At 37.6% G+C, this 21,228-nt stretch overlaps 1 protein-coding gene across 3 annotated transcripts in view; it reads left to right on the top strand.

Moving 5' to 3' along the window:
• Window positions 1-21,228, top strand: part of LOC149799841 (cohesin subunit SA-1-like) — a 161,918-nt gene that overhangs the window by 125,739 nt on the left and 14,951 nt on the right. For all 3 annotated transcript variants that reach the window (XM_089959257.1, XM_089959258.1, XM_089959256.1), the window contains exon 30: window positions 12,738-12,857. In XM_089959257.1, the coding sequence (XP_089815383.1) occupies window positions 12,738-12,857 (120 nt within the window). The remainder of the gene's footprint in view (window positions 1-12,737; window positions 12,858-21,228) is intronic.

Genomic DNA, 21,228 nt, shown 5'->3' with positions numbered 1-21,228 from the left:
CAAATGGGGAATCCAGCCATCATTCCCTAGAAGGTACCCGGAGTGGAGGTAGGATGCTCAGCATTCCTTCCTCCTATTACTTATTCTCCTAACGTTAATGTGATCGGGGAACGTATTTGAAGGATAAAGCAAATTTTTAGTAAATTGTGATTCTCCGAGAATACTTACCCGATCACATTACTTAAAAACCCTCCCAACCACCCCGCTATGCGAGCATCCTCGTATAATATATATCGCTCAGCTTAAAAAACTAGTGACACCTGGCAGTGGCAAGGGGAGGTAATGGGCAAGAGTTATTGCCCTTTGGTCTATATGAGATAGACCGAAAAGACGAATTTTCGTCTTTTAGTAGGGCTGGATTCGAGAGGTAGCAGGCTTATATCCCTAACGTTAATGTGATCGGGTAAGTATTCTCGGAGAAACACAATTACTAAAAATTTGCTTTTCATGGAAATGTGTAATGTACAGCTACTTTAAATAGAAAATAAGGACACTGTTCTTTGTCGAAAATATAAGATTTGTAGATGGAGGTCTACAATGCGTAAATGCGCAGCAGCCAATAGTCACATGACACAAGCCTTGAACTGCACTTGTTATTCTGTGTCTCAGTCGCTTCTGACATCGTGAGAAATAAACATGGATCTGAATTTGGAAGAAAATTTTTTTTTTTTTTAAAATGAACTAATTGGGCACTCTGTGGCTAATTTTATTACCCGGTAATTATGAACAGGTGGGTATCTGAGTACCTGGGTACCAGTTAACAGTTTTAAGCGTAACCTACATTTGAAAGCTTAGACTGCGAAAGCCATGAATTTCACCAATTGTTTTACTGCTATATATACTCTATTATTCTTAAGTTTATCCTCACCCTTTTTAGAGCTTAAAAAAAGCCAATTTCTCTTTGACCATCCTTTAAGTTGGGGTGTATTCTGCAAGTCAGATCTGTCTGAAGGTGGATCTTGTCATCGGTGTGTCTGTGTTGCACTTTGGAAAAATAAACAAGTCAAACTGGATAGATAGATTGGAAAAATAAAGACAAAACCAGTGTAAAATATATTTTTGAGCAGAATGTTTAACAAATCAACAACTTCCAATCTGTCCTTATTACATCCATTAAAATCAATAATGATTGCTGTTTTAAATCCAGTTATATGATAAATCCCTGAATTCAATTATAGGTCACATAAAATAGTAGTTCACAAGGATCAGTTTCACAGTATCCAGCAATATGTTAATGCCACGTTTTACAGATAAAAACTGAACGTTAGGTCCACATTTTTGTGATTCACTGTCCTGTAAATGTCACTATCTTATGCCATCTCCTACAAAGTCCTAGAATTCATCCTTATTTTCTGATAAAGCTCTGAAATCTTGTCATAATTTTGTCATTGTAAATCGTCATCTAGTTATTATAAATTTTATCAAAGTCTGTTTCCTCTGCTTCATTATCATTTGTGGGTGCTTATATAGAGACTGAGCTTGAGCTCTAAGTAACACTTTGAAGATGCAGTATATTAAAGGATGCAACTGAACATTTGTCAGTAGTGCATAAAGATCACAGGGAGTGCTTAATCACCCTCTGTTTCTTTGCACTGATCAAGTATCAAACTTGTGGCTCAATCTTAGGGTTGTCATGTGTGAAAAAAAAGGGTGCTGCTTGTACAAGCTAAGAGTTTAAGGTCAAACATGCACAGGAAGTTGTAGAACTTGACTAAGTATAGGTATTAAATTTGCAGCTCTATCAAAAGGATTGTCAGCTTGGAAAAAAAGTGAGTGTTGGCTTCACAAGCCAAGGGCTTTTCAAGCCACCTGCACTAGCAGAAAACTTGGGAAATATCACTTTGGAATTAAATCTGTTTTACAGGAAAGGAAAATACAAATTAAATCAGCGTGTAATGCATGAAACGGTTTTTATACAGTAACGCGCAAATATTAATACAAATATAGGTTGTTAGGACTTGCATGAAAATGGATGCAGTATACTGGATGGTAAACACCCACAGTAAACAATATTTACGGACACATCACTTTGTGGTGGGTAGTATTTAATTCAACAGTAATATTTTAAAATTTTAAAATCCAGATAGCCATAGATACAAGTATTGTAATGAATAAAATCATGAAACATATTAAGAATGTGTACCATATATGCATTTCTGAATGGGAATAGTGGTATGAAAATGTAAAAATATTTTAATTGACTGTTTTTATGTACTGCAGACATCTAGAGTTTCCAACATTACCCCATTATTTCTTGTTATAGAATCTTTGTGTTTGTCCATTCATGTGGCATCCAGTCTCATTAGTGCAGCAAGTCACGCAATTTTGGACAGATTTTCATGAAATGGGGTAATGGTGATGGTCAGTATATGAGGATGTGCTTATTTTAAAAAAATCACATTCCCATAATTTGAAGTTCAAACAGTCATGGACCAGAAGAGTTTATTGGATGGCTGTCATCCATCCATTGGGACAAGTTTCTTTTCACTACGTCTAAACTGCTTGGAGGACTGCTATGAAACTTTATACACGCATTCATTGCAAGATTCAGTTATTCCCAAATAGCGCCACTTGAAAATCCAGTATGGCTGCTATGGTGGCCAATGCGAACATCTTTTTTATCGCTACTATTCCAGAAATGAAAGCATATCAAGGTGGTTTTCATTTGAAGATCTCTTAGCATGTCTAGTTGGTTCTCAAGGATAATGGTTGTGGTGGTGGGGGGGGCACCTGCCATCTTATTCTGTTGATGTGTACTGATAAGGTTGCCTGAGTTGCCTACCCTTAGGATTTTGCCATAAGTCTTATGGAAATTAGCCTTTAAATATGGACTTATGGAATAATAGCTCAAATTACGGAAATAGAATTGTTTGCAGTAAAAGCTAGATACTGGCTTGACTGTGTTTGATGCCGCTCCAAGTTTCATATTAGATTCAGTGGAATTGGTTAGGGAACCAGACTAACTTTACTGAAGTTCCTCAGATACTATAAACTGCACATATTTTGTGATTTAAAATGTCTGCATGATCAAGCTATTATTTTTCCATATATTAAATGGTGTGCAACAATTGAGTGGTCAGGATGAAAGGGACAGTAAACATCTTAAAAAGTTTTAATAGCACAGAAGAATATAATGGAATATTCAGCTTCTTAGGGAAAAAAGCAGGAAGGGCAACAGTTACCTTTAGTGGACATTTTGTGTTAATTTGAGTTCATCGCATGGCGGGAAAGATGACTGCCATCACCACAGCTGTTCTTTTAAAAGGATTATTTCCAGTTGAGAGATGTCAAGAAGCCAATGATCTCCTTAGAGTTTGGAACTGCAGTTTGTGAAACTTGTGAAACTGTACTGAAGGTAATTATGGTTAAAGTACACTTTACAAACTTCAAGTTGTTTACCATTGGTACCTCAGTCTTGAATCACACTTCTGGACTTTTAAATGCATGTTTTCCAGATTGACAATAGCAGTACATTATATTTTGTTACACCTTACTGAAAACTGACCCAACTTAAGGAAAAAAATCAACTACCTTACTGAAAAAGTCTTGTTAGAGTTGGCAGGTATGGGTTGCCAATAGAATGCAGATAGTAAATGGTTGAATATGTAAAGTAAATGTGTTGTGCAGAGGCATCAATTACCAATGAAATTAAGAGTGATGGTAAAGGGACACAGAGATTTGGGGTTTAGTTCAGTTCAGTTCAGGTTTCTTAACAATTCTGTTTCTGCTTTTTTTCTTTTAAAGGTGTCAAATGTCTACACTATTAATACAGCAAACATCATATTAATAGTTAATTATATGCGTGTATGCATGCACACTCGCATGCATGCACACACACACACATACACACACACACACACATGATACCTCATGCACAATGGGGTCCAAAAACATGGTCTGCATTATAAGTTAGGGCACAATTTACAGAGGGACCTCTGAAAAATGAAGAAGGTGTTGCCATCCTGGTTAGACATTGAGAAGAGACTTTCCACTTGTTACAATTTACTCGTGAGCATCCAGAATTTTTATTATAAAGTCTGAAAATTCCAATTTTCGGATTTTTAAAAAACACAAAATCCCAGTTTTTAAAAATGGCCCCCCCCACTGCAAAAGTGATGCAGAAATTCTGCAAGGAATATAATTAGTCATATCTTGAAAATCTATCATTTTCTATAAAGCCTTCGGCCTCACCTTTATACATAGCATGTTACTCTGTCATTGGCAGAAACAGGTGCTCTTCAAAGAAAAGAAAACTTTTTTATCAGTCACATGATGTGTCACCCAAAGTATCCTATATAAACAAGCCACCCGCACAAGGTATCTCATAGTTATTCTGGCATTGTAGCAGAGCAGTAAGTTCAATAATAGGTGCATATTTGGTATTAAAGTGGGTCGTGTTGTAGTCAGCATAGTCCAAGCTGTATGTGATATTTGTCAAAGTTTCTTGTTTTTTTTTTGTAATGGTTACAGAAGAGGACAAAGTCCCCTCAGTTAATGACCTCGAAACTGTCTTGGAATTTTCAGGTTTTGGGCCTGAGGATATTGCAGCCTTTTGTGAAGCAACTTCCTCCAAAAATAAAGGAGTTAAGAAGCCAAAGAAACAGTAAAATAAAGAGAAAAAATTGAAGTCTGTTTTGACTAAAGTTCAGAAAGTGTCAACACGCAAGCCTGTTATGGCAACCCAAAAAGATAAACGTCGGACAGTCAAGGATGTCCAGTCTCATAGGCATAAATGACCTGTCTGAAACAGATACTGAGCTTATGAAGAAAAAATGAGTCCTTAATGAAATGAATCCTTTTATGGCAGATGCCCTTTTTGGTGAACGCTTACCTGAATTACATGTAGAAGTTCAAAATGAAGGGCCATATAGTATTGTTGATGTTACCCCAGCAGAGCTTTATACAAGTAGACCACTCAAGCAGATTTCTTTGAGTGGAAAAATAAATGGGGCATTGTTTGGTGTTTTGCAACCTGATTACAACTTTGTTTCTACTAGCAATGCTGATAATATGTGGCAGTTACCCAAAAAGGAGAAACGATACCCAAATCCTTAGCAGAGCTGGTTAATACTGCATGCAGTTCATTATGTGCAGCAGATGAAATTGTACAGTAGTACAAGTTCTCAGAAAATTGTGATAATTTGGGCCTCCCACTTGTCAATCAAGAAATTTGGAATGACAAACGAGTTCACTCTTATGACAAAGTCTTTAGGGATACACAAAATCTTGTTGCTGCAGGCATTATGCCAGTTGTCCAATTAGCAGAATTATTCAAGTCTCAGACTGCCACTAATGAAGAGGCAAAGACCCAAATTTCAGATGCTATTACCCTTATGGGTCAGGTGCAATATCATGTCTCCCTCAGTTGAAGGTATACGATTTGACCGCATTCAAAAAGGAAAATATTCCAATCTTTGTAATATGCATACCCCCGTAACATCCATGCTTTTTGGGGATGATGTGACCAAAGAAGTTAAAAGATGTGACACTGGGTTTGCATCGCACTTGCAAAAGAAAATTTTGCCCAAACTTAGAGAGGTTTCAATAGGGGCCATGTTGCTAGAGACTGGACCAATAAGAGGTCAAGGTTTCAATCAGAGGTAAGATTTAGATTTCAACCTTATAGTGCTTAAAATATGTACAGGCATCATTACCAAAATTACAATAGAGGAAGGAGACCTGCTTATACTAGTCCCACAAATGAGCCCACAAATTTAAATCTATTGAGGTAAATTGGGAAAGCTCAAATACTGTATTGCTATATGGAATAATTTTACTTGTTATCCGTGGATTTTGCAGACAGTTTCGGGGTACAAAATAGAGTTTGATTCCATGCTTTTCCAGTCATTTTTTCTGAAGAAATTCCCTTTTCTGATGAGCAGAGAACCATTATTTCCACTGCAATCACTGAACTTCTACACAAAGGAGCGATAGTTCCACCCACACACAAGAATAATCAATTTCTTTCAAACGTTGATATTGTTCCCAAACCTAATGGAAAATTTCGAGCAGTTATCAACCTGAAACAGTTGAATAAATTTGTTCATTATGAACATTTCAGGCAAGAAACATTTCAAATTGTTTTGGATCTCATCCAGAAAAATGAGAAATGATTTCTTCTGTTGATCTACAGGATGCTTATTTTAGTATTCCAATGCATATCAATTATCAGAAGTTTCTAAAGTTTATTTGGAATGGTCGACCTTTTCAGTTTGTGTCTTTACCTTTTGGGCTTTCCTCTGCTCCAAGAGTTTTCACTAAGATCCTAAAACCTATTTATGCATGGTTTAGACAGCAGTGTATAAGGTGTTCCTGTTATATTGATGACTTGTTGAATTTGGATGGTGATAGTGCTTGCAAAACACATGGACTATGATTGAGACATTAAAATCCCTTGGTTTCACTATCAATATTATTCGATCTCAATGAATTACCTTATTTTGGTTTTGTGTTAGACTCTGTACAGTTTAAGGTTTTTCTTACTGAGGAGTAAGTGGAAAAGATTAATGCTTTTGCCAAGAAGCAAATTGATAGAAAGTATGTTAGAGTATGAGAGTTGGCATCATTTATGGGTATGCTTATTAATGCCTTTTATGCAATCATGAAAGCCCTAATCCACTACAGTATTTGGAACATGATAAAATAAAAGACCTTTGTAAAAACAAAAAACAAAAAAAAAAATTTGATAATTAAATATAGTTATCTCCACATAGTGTCCAGGAACTTAAATAGTGGTATCTAAATGTTGCAGACAAGAATGGGAAATCTATCAGACAAGACAAGATTGCTTTTACTATTCAAACTGATGCACCACTCTCAGGGTGGGGAGCTTATGAACTTGATTCAAACATCAGTCTCTGGTAGATGGGAAAAGAATGAGACCATTTTTTTCCATAAATTACCTAGAGCTGTTAGCAGTCTCTTATGCCTTACAAGCTTTTCATTCAGATCACAAAAATGTCCATACTGCGATTCAGTCTGACAACATATGTGCTGTCTCGTATATTAATAATATTGGTGGAATGGCATCGATTCAATTGGATCAGCTAGCTAGACAGATTTGGGAATGGTGCTTGGAAAGGGAAATATTAATATCTGCAGTCCATATTGCTGGCAAACATAATATACAGGCAGATTTTCTGTCCATGAATTTTTCAGACTCCACTGAATGGATGCTAAAGAGAGAAATTTTTAAGATTGTGTGCACAGACTTTTGTTCCAGACATAGCTCTTTTTGGATCTAGATTAAACTGTCAGTTAAAAAAGTTCATCTCATGGTTTCCAGAATTAGGTGCTGATAAAATTGATGCCGTTTCTTTCTCTTGGCATGGTTTAATCCCATACATTTTTCCCCTTTTCATCTTGTTGGAAAAATATTGAATAAAATTTTTGCTGATCATGTTAGTAAAGTACTCTTAATTGTTCTGCACTGGACATCACAATCCTGGTTTCCTTTACTCTTGTCATGTTTAATTTCTCTTCCAATTAGATCATTTCCAAGGCACAAAAACATACTGACTCTTCCACACAATGGTCAAACTCATCCTCTAGTTAAGACCCTATCTTTAATCACAGATTGCTTCAAAACACCGGGGGGGGGGGGGGGGGGGCCGAGTGCTCTAAATCACTCACCGTTGCGGATCACTGCCATCTCACCTCTCTCTGCGTGGGTTCAAGTCCAAGGCTCAGCTAGCGTGGGTACGTGGGAAAGCCTGCCAGTAGCTTCTCGTGGGTGGGTGGTTCTTTCCTGGGTTTTCCAGGGTTCTTCCTCCACCAGTTATGCTGGCCACCATGTATAGCCTATCTTGTGCTGAAAAATGGCGTTAAACCCTAGAACAACAACAACATCAAAACCAAGGACTTCCAACAACAGCTGTGGACATCAGTAACAATTCATGGAGACCATGAACAACTAAACAATATAATTTGGCATGGAGAAAATGGAAGTTTTGGTGTAAGATCAGGGAAATTGATCCTTTTTGTGTCTCTGAGGTAACAGTTGTTTCATACTTATATTCATTGGTAAGTCTTATAGTGTCGTCAGTACTCACAAGGCGGTGTTACTTACTACTTTGAGAATGCATGGTGCCTCTACCCTTTGTTGATTAATAGATACTTGAAAGGACTGTGTAACAGAAGCCCACCAAAACCAAGATATGTTGACACTTGGGATGTAAGCCTGGTCTTAAATTACCTGTGGACCCTTTTTCCTTCAAAAACTATATCTTTAAGGTTATTAACAATGAAGCTGGTTGCCCTCGTTTCTTTATCTACAACTCCAAGAGCACAAACTCTCAAATCTTTGAATTTACATTACATGACTTGTATGGCAGATAAATAGTATTCATTTTTTCGGAGTTTTTGAAAACTTCAAGACAAGGATAGAATTTCCAGTTGGAACTACTACATTTTAGCGATGAGTGTGCTGTGCATACTTTGTTGCATTATCTTGACAGGACTAAAAGTCTTCGGAAATCTACTCAAGATCTGGTGTCTTATTGTTCCTAGAGAGTTTTGAGATCTAGTACTATTGCAAGATAGTTAAAAATGGTTTTAGAACAATCAGGAATTGATGTGTCTGTATTAAAAGCTCATTCTTACAGAACTGCTGCAGCATCAGCTGCTTTCAGACAAGGCTGTTCCTTGCAGAATATCTTGAAAACAGCAGACTGGACATCAGTAAGGACTTTTCACAAATTTTGTCTGAGGGATTTTCAAACTAATAGTAATGGTTTTGCTGAAGCAGTTATTAATTGCATATAAATAATACTTTTTGTTTGCTTACGTTTTACAGGTTAACATGTGTTCCCTTTTTCGTTTTGATGTTTTAGCAGAAGTTTTGTTGTCTGTCTTTAAAGATGCTTTGTACACATGTGAGGCTGAAGGCTTTGCAGAAAATAATGAACCCCTCATCCAAGCATTTGTGTAAGATGAGGGGCATTGTTGGAGCAAAGCTGGTTTTAGCCACCCAGGCAAGGGAGAACAACAATTGCACTATATAAGCTTGGAGGGCCCCTCCTTCCATTCAGAGTTGCATGGTGGGTATTAGATCAGTCAGTGGTCATAAGGCACGGGGCAGCAGTCATTAGAACCCATTGGTACAGACTCAAGGATCAGGATGAGACCATCTTAAACCCCCCTTCCCATGCACAATGTTACCAACCAACCCTGTTGGGGATAGGTAGTCTGGGAACTCACACCAGACTTGGAAAGATTTTTGGATCAATATTATCCTGTTCCCTTTGATCCCAAGGGACTCACTTTTTCTCTTGCCATGCATATCTCTCCAGAAATTCTCATTATGTGATTAGCTAACTCTCCTTTTCAGAGGTCTTGTCAAGCATAATCGATGATTGGTGAGTCCTCTGTATAACAAAGAAGGATACTGGCTTCATTTCTGGCAACATCCTTCTCTGGCAGGGCCATTATGCTTTACCATCAGTCAAATCTGGTGTGGTTGATGGAAGAGATGTACACTCTTCTACAGAAGAGCACAGTAGAGAGGGGGTTAAACTATCAGTCTCTGATCTCCTTCTCCTGGAATTTCCTGGTATCTAAAAGGCAGAAAGTTTCAGCTGATTACCAATCTTTCCACCTTAAATAAATTTAATTTGGAGGGAACCGTTCGAGGTGGAGACTACAGCTTAGCTGGGATTTTGACAAATGTTCAATCCACAATTGCCGCTTAGAGTCTCTCAGACAAAATTTGTTCTGCTGCTGATCCATACTGACCTGGCTGGGAGGCATTCCAAACCTAGAGAAATCACAATCTTTGCCCTTTCGAGAGTCGCTGCAAATTAAAATTTCATTGTTGGCTCACTTTTATCTCCGTACTGGGACCCTGAACCCTATGACAGACCTGGTTCCCTTTGAAAATGGTACTTGTGCTACTTCAAGTTCTTTTTTCAATGAAGTGGAAAGGGCATAGGGATTCCCTGACAGCTCAGATATCTCTAAATTCAGAATTTCACCACCACTTGAGTTTGTAGACTGATCAGGACCAGTTCCTGACTTAAATTCCTATGCATACCCCTGAACCTCACTCCTGTCTGTTTATGGATGCATACCATTCTAGGTTGGTTGCTCATTTGGAACTGGAAGAGCTAGTTCGCCAGGGTTTGTGATCCTTGGAAGAAATTGCCCAATGAATAATGCCTCTGATGGGCATCCTTGGAGGAGATGACTCAAAATCCACCATATTATCGGCAAAAGGAATATTCTGGCAGACAGTCTGTCCAGATGTCATCATGTAGTCTTCACAGAATGGCCATGAGAACTTTCTGTAACAGAGTCACTTTTCCATTTGTGGGGGAGGCTCTGATACTGAACAACAAGCACTCTCTCTCCAGCATGACTCTTCAGTTTCAGTTCAGAGGGCCTGTGTGGTGGACTCCTTCAGTCTAAAGTGGGATCAATTGTTTGCATCAAGTACCAGATCAGAGGGCCTGTACATTGGATGCCTTGTCTAAAGTGGGATTAATAATTTGCCTATGCCATCCCATCTTTCAAACTATTTCTGCAGCTGCAAGTGAGGATATCAACTTCTAAACTCATCCTCATAGCCCCCCCCCCCCCCTTGTGGCCCCAGTTTTTGTAAATCAGTGACCTATTCAACCTATTGGTAAATGATCCCAGGGGATTACCAGAGAAGAGACCTGCTGTTGGAGCGGGGATGGGTGGAGAAGGGAGGTCGCTCCTTCACAACAGCCTTCAGAATCTGCAATGCCAAGCTTAGTTCATCTGAAGCAATCCCTCTGCCAGGACCAGTTTTCAAGCTAAGTTGTGAATTGCATCATCTGGCTAGGAGACAGTCTATTCTAGGGTTTACATTGTAAAGAGGAGGATCTGCTGTAATTAGTGTTGTAGGAGATACACTGATCACAGATGTCCACCTTTAAATGCAGTTGAAAACATTCTTCTTTTCCTCCAGTTTGCACTTTCAAGGGCTATAAGGCAGCCCTTGCAAACATTTCAAATTTTTTAAAGGTCCTGTCATTGGGTCAGACCCTTGTCTGTCAGATCTCATCATATATTTAAGCTTCAGAGACCGGTCACTAATACCTAGAGGGAATCTTTGGTATGATCTTTGGACATTGCCATTTTCCTGTTCATTAGAATGAGCAGAGAGGAGAGAGAGCTTCATGCTTTATCGGTGGAGACTTGTTGTTTACAGTTCATTAGTAATGCTGATTTGGTTTGTGTTGGCCAGCCTGGGTTTCTGGCTAAGAATCAGCTACCTTAAGTAGCTCCACTTCTGTTTAGATCCCCAGTAGCCGTTGTATCAGAGCTGGGGATAGTAAAGATGGGCTCTCTTACCCATTTAGGCCTTTAAGGTTTTGTGTTGCTTTCTTTAAAGAGGGAAGGAAGATTAAAAAGATCTACCTCTTAAGTGTTACTATTATATTTCAGCATCCACCATTTCCACATGGATTGTCTTCACTATAAAGAGAGCTTATTAGTCCATCTCTGAGAGGGACCTTTGATGTATGAGAATTAAAGCCCATGAAGTTAGGGCTATTGCAATCATGGGCCCCTGAATCACTTTTCTTTGGATGATGTTACGAGAACTGCTTTCTGGCAGTCTTTCGCTGTTGCAATGATTACATTCTCCCACCCTGCCATGATATCCATTACTCTTGTTCCAGGTCAAAAGAGAAGTGATTTTCCCTGTCTACAAAGTAGACTGAAATCTTGTTCTTTTAAAGTTTGGCTCTCCCTGAATGTTAATTGGAAGAGGGAACAATTAGCTTAGCCTGGGGACTAGGAATTCTGGTAGAGGAAAGCAATGCCATAGTTGCAGATAAGTATTACATAATTAAAATTAGATTTTTACCCCTCTCCTACCTCACTTTGCTATCATCTCTCATCATACTAGTGATGAATTGTTATGTAGCTAGGACAATAAATTATACGACACTCACTTCTAGGACATTGGAGTCAAGGTCATGTAAAATTAGTTTTAAGATTTAGTTTAAAGTTGTTTTTAATTTGTTTATATTTCCATAACCCATTCATGAATTTTCTTCTTGCTTGTTATGAATTATTGTGCAGCTAAGAGAATTCTTTTTCAAAATGCTTGCCCACCCCTTTGATCTAGTCTGACCAGAATCATAGAAAATTTGCATTAAGAGTTTGGTTAAAGTTTTTTCATTTGCTTATGCTTCCTAAACTACTTGATGAAATTTGTTCATACATTCGATGACACATTATAAAGCTTAGACAATTCATTCTGCAACATGGCCACTCGACCTTTTGACCTTGGGCTCAGCATTCAGGCCAAGGTCTTGTTCTTCCTTTGCTAGGTTAAATAAATACTGCACCAAGTTACAAATATATAACAAAAATGCAAATCTTTGTCCTATGCAAAACAGCTGCTGTCCCTATGGTATATATTAAACATAGGGGAAAATTCGGTCTTTTTAATTTTATTTTTATTTTCAATTTCTGTATTTAAGTTCTTGTAATAATGGTAAATTTTGAATTATTCGAGTGCTTTCCTCAAAAGTGTATATTCACAATTTATGATCACTGGCAAAAATAGCAAGAATATAACCCTGTAGAAATGTTACCGTATTGATGGTATTAGACCTGGGAATGATTCATCATTGAGAGTGGAACACCTGATGTGAGCTGAGTGTTTTAAATCAAAGGTGGAGGTCACAGGAAAGGGAGATAATTTGTCATTGCAATATGATTAGTTTGGTATTTTGACAGTTGCATTTTTTGTTCACAAACAGGGGAGCTGTTGGTTATTCTCAAGCACCATGGCTCAGTACTCAGCACAGAATGCAGGAATTACAACACCAGCAGGGTGCCACCTATGCTACTCATCCACAGCACCATCATATGCATGATCTGTAAGTACAACTGTCTCTTAATATAATCAATATTTCTCTTAAAAATGTTTTTATATAAGAGCGATGTACAGTGAAACTGGCCCTAATGGTCACTAAGGCTGAAAGGTTTGCACATATAAACAGCTTAAATGGGTTCGCTGCCTGTAAACATTTACAGAATTGGTTAACATATAAATGAAAATATGTGTGGCTGTCATTATTGCAGGAACTACCTGTTCCAATTAAACTATATTTCCACATCTCTGTTTAAGAGCTGTATTTAATATGGTTTTTCTGCTGATTGTTTTTTAAAAAGTATTTCCTCTATTAAAGTTATATATTGAATAGTTAAGACTTAAGTGGTCAATGGCTTTGTGTTTCCTAACCTAAAGCAGTCATTTAAGCATATCAAGTGTACAGAGTGTTTTTGCAGAAAAGGCATTGTTTAGGTAATGATGTCAGTTGGTTTGTAAACATGCCTTATCTTATATTCACCATACTCAAGTCTTTCTGTTAGTGTAACTTTAAATTGTTTTTTGAAGAACTTGAATAAAGGCACAGTATTGCTGTGAAATTTATTGTTGGGGCTAATACTTAATGTTAATTATCATTCATATAGCTCAGTGGGGGGTGGATTGCATTGATTGCCAGGTAAATGTATTGTTGGGGCTAATACTTAACGTTAATTATTATGCATGTAGCTCAGTGGGGGTGGATTGCATTGATTACCAGGTAAATGTATTGTTGGGGCTAATACTTAATGTTAATTATTATGCATATAGCTCAGTGGGGGTGGATTGCATTGATTACCAGGTAAATGTATTGTTGGGGCTAATACTTAATATTAATTATCATTCATATAGCTCAGTGGGGGTGGATTGCATTGATTACCAGGTAAATGTATTGTTGGGCATAATACTTAATGTTAATTATCATTCATATAGCTCAGTGGGGGTGGATTACATTGATTACCAGGTAAATGTATTCATCAGAATAGATTAGTCAACATTAATAGAGTGCTTATCTACCCCCTGTTTACTGCATAATAATAGTCTGTGAATGAAGATCATAGTAAGTTCTTCCTACAAATTGTTTCCAATGCACAAAATCAAATTCAGGCTTCAAAATGCTGCTCATTTTTGTCAGATAAGTTATTGTAATTACAGGTAAAAACAAAAACAAAACAAAACAAAAACAAACAACAAAAAATTACCAGCTAATGCGTTATAATAGTGTGGAGTCTGCTTAAGCCCATGTGCACAAAACACATTGTGATCCCACAAAAATGAACATAACACAACTTTATTAAATGTTACCATTCTGAAAGTTAAATTTCTTATCAGATTTTGATCAGACTTGGAATATGAGTATATATCAAGTTGTTGGATGAGTTTGATAATGAGCAAGGTTCAAGCATATCAATGAGGTAATGTTGCATCTGATTGGTTGAGCTTATTACCACTCTGGAAACCAATTTTTTTTATCTAATTATTAGAAACCTTGGACTATAGGCTTATATAATTAAAATCTCAGATGAGTTTGATAATGAACGAGATCTACACATTTTAATTAAGGTGATTTTGGATCTAACCTCTTACGACTCTGGAGACTGAATATCTGATCTAACTTTGCTCAGACTTCAGGGTTCCCATGCTACCGGGAAATTGGGAAAAAGTAAAAAAAATTGGTGGCAAAGCGTAATCGCTTACCGGATGGCCTAGCAAACTTGAAACATTAGAGCGAGTGATACATGCGTGAAATCGATATGAATTTTTTTTATTTTCTCAGAAATTGTGAGTATTAAAATCATTATGTCTTTAATCTGCTGATAGACAAGATAAAACTACAGTGTTGATTTGCATTGCTAGTCGCACGAGTACACAAATCTAACCCACAGTTTCAAATGTTGTAGAGAAAGAAAAAAATTAAATGAAAGTCATATACTGGTTGTATTAAAAAATACAAAAACGAATCAACACATATTTGTCCATATTTATATATTCCGAGAACAACTTCTGGAGTTTTATTGTTTCGCGTGACTACCACGTTGACATGTGCTGTCTGCTTGATAATTCAGACTGACCAGATTGCAGGTTTTTGCAAGAAGTATCTGACTTTCATTTAATATAATTGAATTTCTGTACAACAACATTTAAAAGGAGTTTTTTGTTGATATCACGTGACGATTGGACTTGCGATATCGTCGTTTGAGATTTGTGAAGTCATGTGACTAGTAATTCAAATGGCGAGTACCAGGTTATGTTTCATCTTTGCCATAGTTTCATCTATCTATCAGCAGATTAAAGACATAACAATTATAATACTTGCCATTTCTGAGAAAAATAATTTTCCTATCGATTTCATGCAGGTATAAGTCGATATAATATAAGTTTAAATTTTCTTGGCCCTCTAGTAAGCAACTACCATATGTTGCTACTGTGCGGTGGCAGCAAATTCCATATTTTCAGTATGCAATTGCAATGACCCCACACCCCAACCTGAATGTCCAAATATGAAAAATGGGGTGGGAATATTCGGAGGAAACCCAGATTAAAAAATGGACTGCTGTTTGTTTTAAGCCAAATTTGTAGTCCAGATTGTTGAATCTTGGAGCTGAAGTGAGAAATTGTCATCCCTTGTATAATATATTTAAAGAAAACGATACAAGCCCCTGTATCAACACAGGTTTGGGGATTGGTTTAACGAATTACAAGACAAGTTGATTTTACAGAAATATCAGTCCTTGTTTATACAACATTATATAATTAAGGTCTTTTGTCAAACTTAAAATCAATCCTTTGAAAATGTTTTTCAAATTATGAATTTTTAACCACATCATCTTAAGGAGATTTTTAATGCATTTTGATGATGTGGTCTTTTATCTAATTGGCTGAGTTGGTGATTTTTTCTGAACGGGTTTGATCAAACTTGATAAATAGGTTTACATCAAGAAATTGAATTAGTTTTATGAGCAAGACCTGTGCATATTAATGAAATACAGTACAATTTATTATAGTTCTAAATTCATATGTTATGTAATTAGTTTGTTTTCTCTATTAAAAAGTGGACCTATATTGATTAGTGGTTGGGATGCTGGACTTGCAACTGAATTAGATCAGCCCAGTTTAGCTACTGTGGTGTTTACTTTGGCAAGGTGCTTTGCTCATATTGCATTTGCACTAAAAAGAAATTTATTTTTGTTTTCTGCCATAAAATTCCCAAACACAAAAACCCCCACCATCTTTTAACAAACTTTCTTCAGCGAAGAAAAGCAAGTGAAGTAACCTATGATATTGACCAATGAGAATCATAGGTCTTCGCCATGCAAACAACAATGTATTTCTTCCTAAAGAACATGATTGAATACCAGATGCATACATTTCAACAGAACAAAATTATAAAAGTGGCTAAAATAATAAACCTTAGGGATTAAAATGAATGATTTGAATCTGTAACTGGAAAAAGTACACTCTTAGGATATAAAAATAATAGGAAATTAAATGAGTTTGCAAAACCATTACAATTGTTTGACATTATTATAATGTGCTGTGAATGGTCAGGTTGATGTTATAGTTTAGAAAACAAAACAACACAACCAAACCAAGATATTGTTATGCATCTCTGAAGCACACCAGTAAAGATAAAGAAACTGGGCAGTCTTTTGATGAGATGACATGACGTCTCAAACAGTGTTCCATTGTAGGCTAACATAAAATATGTTTATTGTTGATTAACCCTTTCATCACTAAGTAACTTTGTAGGCATAGAGTCCTCAACACTAAGTAACTTTGTAGGTATAGAGTCCTCAACACTAAGTAACTTTGTAGGCATAGAGTCCTCAACACTGTGTAACTTTGGAGTTGTAAAGCAAAATGACTTGTGGATTTTGAAACAAAATAACTTTGCCAATCTTAAAGATGTCTGGCTGGATTAGGTGTGAAAATAAAGGTTAAAAATCATATTTTAGGACTAAATCACGTAAATGTGCATATTTATTACAACTGTTAAAACACAGGTGCAAACAGGTAACACAACAGGTAAAATACATGTAATTATCTATTTACCTCTCAGAAATCTTAGAAATTCCCCAAATTTGTTCAGTTGGTTCTAGATGTACTCATGAATAATCCAATTAGCAACACAAGTCTTTCTTTCAGGTATTTGACAGGTAGAAGTTTGTCAAATTCTTGTTAAAGTTAATAATGAGTAAAACAATAAATTTCACAAAACTGTTTTTCTTGTATCTTCAAGTAAAATAAAACTGATAACATCAGTATAATAACTGAATTTATAGAAGAGTCTGTCATTTATAATGTCTGTACATGTAATCTTTATTCACTTGTCACCTGCGGAGCCCCGAGTGGCTGAGTGGTCCAAAGCGCTGTCCGTTACGGATCACTGCCATCTCACCTCTGTCTGCGTGGGTTCGAGTCTCAGATTCGGCCAATGTGGGTATGTGAGAAAGCCTGTCAGTAGCTTCTCATGGGTTGGTGGTTCTTTCCGGGGTTTTTCCCAGGTTCTTCCTCCACCATTAATACTGGCCGCCATGTATAGCCTATTGTGTGCTGAAAAATGGTGTTAAACCCTACAACAACAACACTTGTCACCTGCAGACTAAACAGGTAAGTCTTCAATCGGATAATTAAAGACAATGTCAAAATGGCAACAGTCAAGTATTTCGACTATGATTTCAATGAGAGTTTTGAAGGATTTGAAACTGATGACTTCGATTAAAGACAGAGGATCGGACATTGATGTTAGTCCTGTTTCAACACCTGACATTTCAGATTTAGCTGAATCTGATGAATGATGATAATGAAATGCGCCAAGATCTTTTCTGGTCAGAACACGTGGGACCATAATATGTGGACAACTTTACAGTTGATTCAGAGTCAGATTTAATTTAGATGAAACTGCAAGGGAGATAGATTTCTTCTCACAGTTTTTCCTAAAGAAATATTCTAGTTGTGGAAAATACTGGTGTGAAAAATAGTCCAATATACATTATAAAGACAACAGATATCTTGATTTTTTATTATGAATATGTGAATATAAACATTGATTCCTGAGGATTATATATATTTTTGGTGGAAATGAGTGGCACAAAACTTTGGTACATGTTTAAAATATTAGTTTTCATTAAATTACATAGGTTGCATGGGACAAGATTAACTTAGAAAATTAGAGAGCATGTGTACTAACTTCAGAAACAGCCATTATGATGCTCTGGCGTTCAGCCTACAAACAGCAGCTAGAAGACAGGCTACTTATCAGGCTTAGTAGGCAGGATAGCAAGTACTTGCAGAAGGTAAAGAGCTAAGCCTTCCCCCTTGGATTCTTTGGCTGTGAGGGCATCACATTTGGGTAATTTGACAGGAACTTAGTGTCTTGCCTTCCAGTTAAGCTGCTGGAAGTTAAAGATGATCTTTTTTTGTCGAAACTGGTCAGGAATAATGTCCAGTCTGATTTCTCCTCAGGGACTTCAGCAAAATTCTTTAAAGAGGTACAGTCCCAGTCCATTAAGCAGCCCCCTATTGAAGCCTCTCACTGGCTCATCAGGAGATAGACTTGGTTGCTGGAAATGCATCAGGAGGACGTTTGCAGGCACCTCTTCCTTCTGCTTTCTCTCCTGTCATTCATCCCACTTCCCAAAGATTCCCATGGGTGCTCAGTCAATCCAATTTTCAGAGGCTTGGTTGAGCATAACAGATGATAGATGTGTCCTCGACAATAAAGGTTCTCACTTTAGTTCCGTGAATGATCTCCTTTGGCATTCGTTTCCTCCAGTAAAATCTGGTTAAGGGAAGAGGTTTACATCCATCATCATAATGGTCCAGTAGAGAGGTGTTAAATAACCAGTCTCTGGCCTTCTACACCTGGATTTTCCTGGTATAGGGCAGAACATTTTGGCTGATTATTGATCTTTCCACCTGAAATAAATTCACTTATGAGGAAACAATCAAGATGAAGACTACAGCTTCAATCAAGATCTCTATAAAGCCCAGTACATGGGTTGCCTGTATCTACATTCAGAATGTGTACCTTCACATTTTAATTTTTTTTCGCAGGCAGTAATTTTGTTGTTTTTTTTTGGACTGGGAGGTTCTTCAATTTTAGGCTCTGCCATTTGGCCTTGCCTCCATCCCCCAGAACCTTTATGAGAGTGATAGGAGTTGTCACTGGGGATTCCTATCCTGCACTAGTTTGATGAATGTTGATCAACATCGGCCTCTTACAGTTGATCAGTGAAGATCTTTCCTGCTGCTGATCCATAGCAATCCAGCTGGGACTTGTTCCAGACATAGAGAAATTAGAGCTTATTCCATCTTTGGATTTTGTATACATGGTGATGAACATGATCAACAATTGGTTTTAGTTTGTGTCTCTAGACAGAATCCTGCTGCTTTTGAATGTGCTCTAAGCCAAGACTTTGTTGTTGACTTGCTTATATCTATCCCTACTGGAGACCTTGTGGCATGTCTGGTTCATACTGGAAGACTGCATTTGCTCTCCCATACAGGTTCACCTTCTGGCGAACTGAAAACCTCACAGGCATTCCCTGACAGCTGGGATTTCTCTAAGATCAAAATTTCACAACCACTTGAGTTGGTGGCAGATTGGGACTGGTTCATGACTTTAGTCCCTTTTCATGCCAACAACCCTATTTCTATCTGTTCATGGATGCATCAGATATGGGGTGGGGTGCTTGCTTGGAGCCACAAGGGGTCCTTCTCTGTGGTTTGTGGTCCCTGGAAGAAACTGCTCCACATCATCTGCATACCTCAGGAAACAAGGAAGCACACATACTCCTTGGTGTGTGAAGCTCTGGAACCTCCTCTTGACAACCCTGGAATGGATTACCCCCAAGGTTCAACATATTAATGGCAAGAATATTTTGGCTGACAGCAAGGTTGTTTTCATCTATAGCAAAATCTCTGTTCAGACTGATGGTGAGATGCTTAGTTGACTTCTTAGCAATATAACTGAACATTAAAGTTTCTCTTTTATGTACTAGCCCCTGATCAGAAAACCTTGGTCATCTGAGGTGGGATCATCTGTTTGCTTACACCTTCCCACTGTTCAGAATAATTCTGCAAGTGCTCCACAAAGTCAGGATCTTCATTGCTTAGTTCATATTGATAGCTCCTTTTTGGCATCAACAATCATGGTTCATTGATGTTCTGTAACTATTGATAGATATGCCCAGGACATTGCCTTGGGGGAGGAACCTATACAACAGCCCACAGATTCTCCACCTTCATGCTTGGCCCATCTCAAGTGATATATCCACCTTGACAGTTTGCAACAAAAGTTGCCAGTTGCATTGAAGACCAGGAAATGCTCAATGTCCAGGATATATCATGCTAAGTTGAGTATTTTTTGTAATATATGCTGTTGGAAATATGTTAATTCTTGCTGCCCCTCTACAAGCCAATGATGATTATCTTTTAATGTTCAAAGAGAGGGAGAATTTTGTTCTGCCATTAAGGGCTGTAGGGTAACACTTTCCAACATACCCAAGTTATCAAAGGCCTAGATGTGTAGCTTATCAGGTATTTTGAGCTGCAGAGACTGGTATCTTGCTCACCAGTGCCTGAATTGAATCTCTCTGTGTGTTCTGGATTTGTCATGAACCATTCCACTGAGAACCTTACCCTTCAGAAACTTTTTCTGCTTTTCATTGCAGGAAGGGGCTTCTTGCCTTGTATTGAGAAAGGTTCCTCATAGTTTTCAGCCAGTTTGTTGTGGCAGAAACTAGCTTCCTTCACTAGCCCTGCATCCTTTAGAGAATAGACCAAGCTAAGTCATATCTTTGCTTGGGATGATCAAGATAGACTTCTCTGCTTAGTAAGGGCCTTATGAGTTCTACATAGCTACGTGAATAGGGAGAAGAAAGGATAGAAAGTGTCTCTATATATCTATTAATGGTTCTGCTGATGTCTCAGCATCCACATTTTACAGGTGGATTTTTCTCACCTTCAAAAAAATATATCATTTCTTGAATGGATGAACTTTACATTGATGAGAATTAAATCCAAGGAAGTCAAAGACTATTGCTACTTTATTTTGATCATTTGTCATTTGAGTATGGTATAAGGATCATATTTTGGTAGTTGCATCTTACATTTTCCTCCTTTTAACTTCAACCACTCTGGTGGCCTAGTGGTTAGAGCGTCTGCCTCGGATGCGGGAGGTTGTGGATTTGATCTCCGGTCGAGTCTTACCAAAGACTTACAAAAATGGTACTGACAGCTGCATCGCTTGGCACTCAGCATAAGAGGGTAGTGTTAGGACTGGTCGGCCTGGTGTCGGGATAATGTGATTGGTGGGACATAATGCTACATGTCTGCTGCATGATGCCCCAGTGCTAGACATCACTTTAAACTGCCAC

The sequence above is a fragment of the Sinohyriopsis cumingii genome, chromosome 5 (genome assembly GCF_028554795.1).
Source record: "Sinohyriopsis cumingii isolate HCF-2022 chromosome 5, ASM2855479v2, whole genome shotgun sequence".
Classification (NCBI taxonomy): Eukaryota; Metazoa; Mollusca; class Bivalvia; order Unionida; family Unionidae; genus Sinohyriopsis; species Sinohyriopsis cumingii.
The sequence above is the reverse complement of the archived record's forward strand: the minus strand, read 5'-3'. Positions and strand labels throughout refer to the sequence as shown.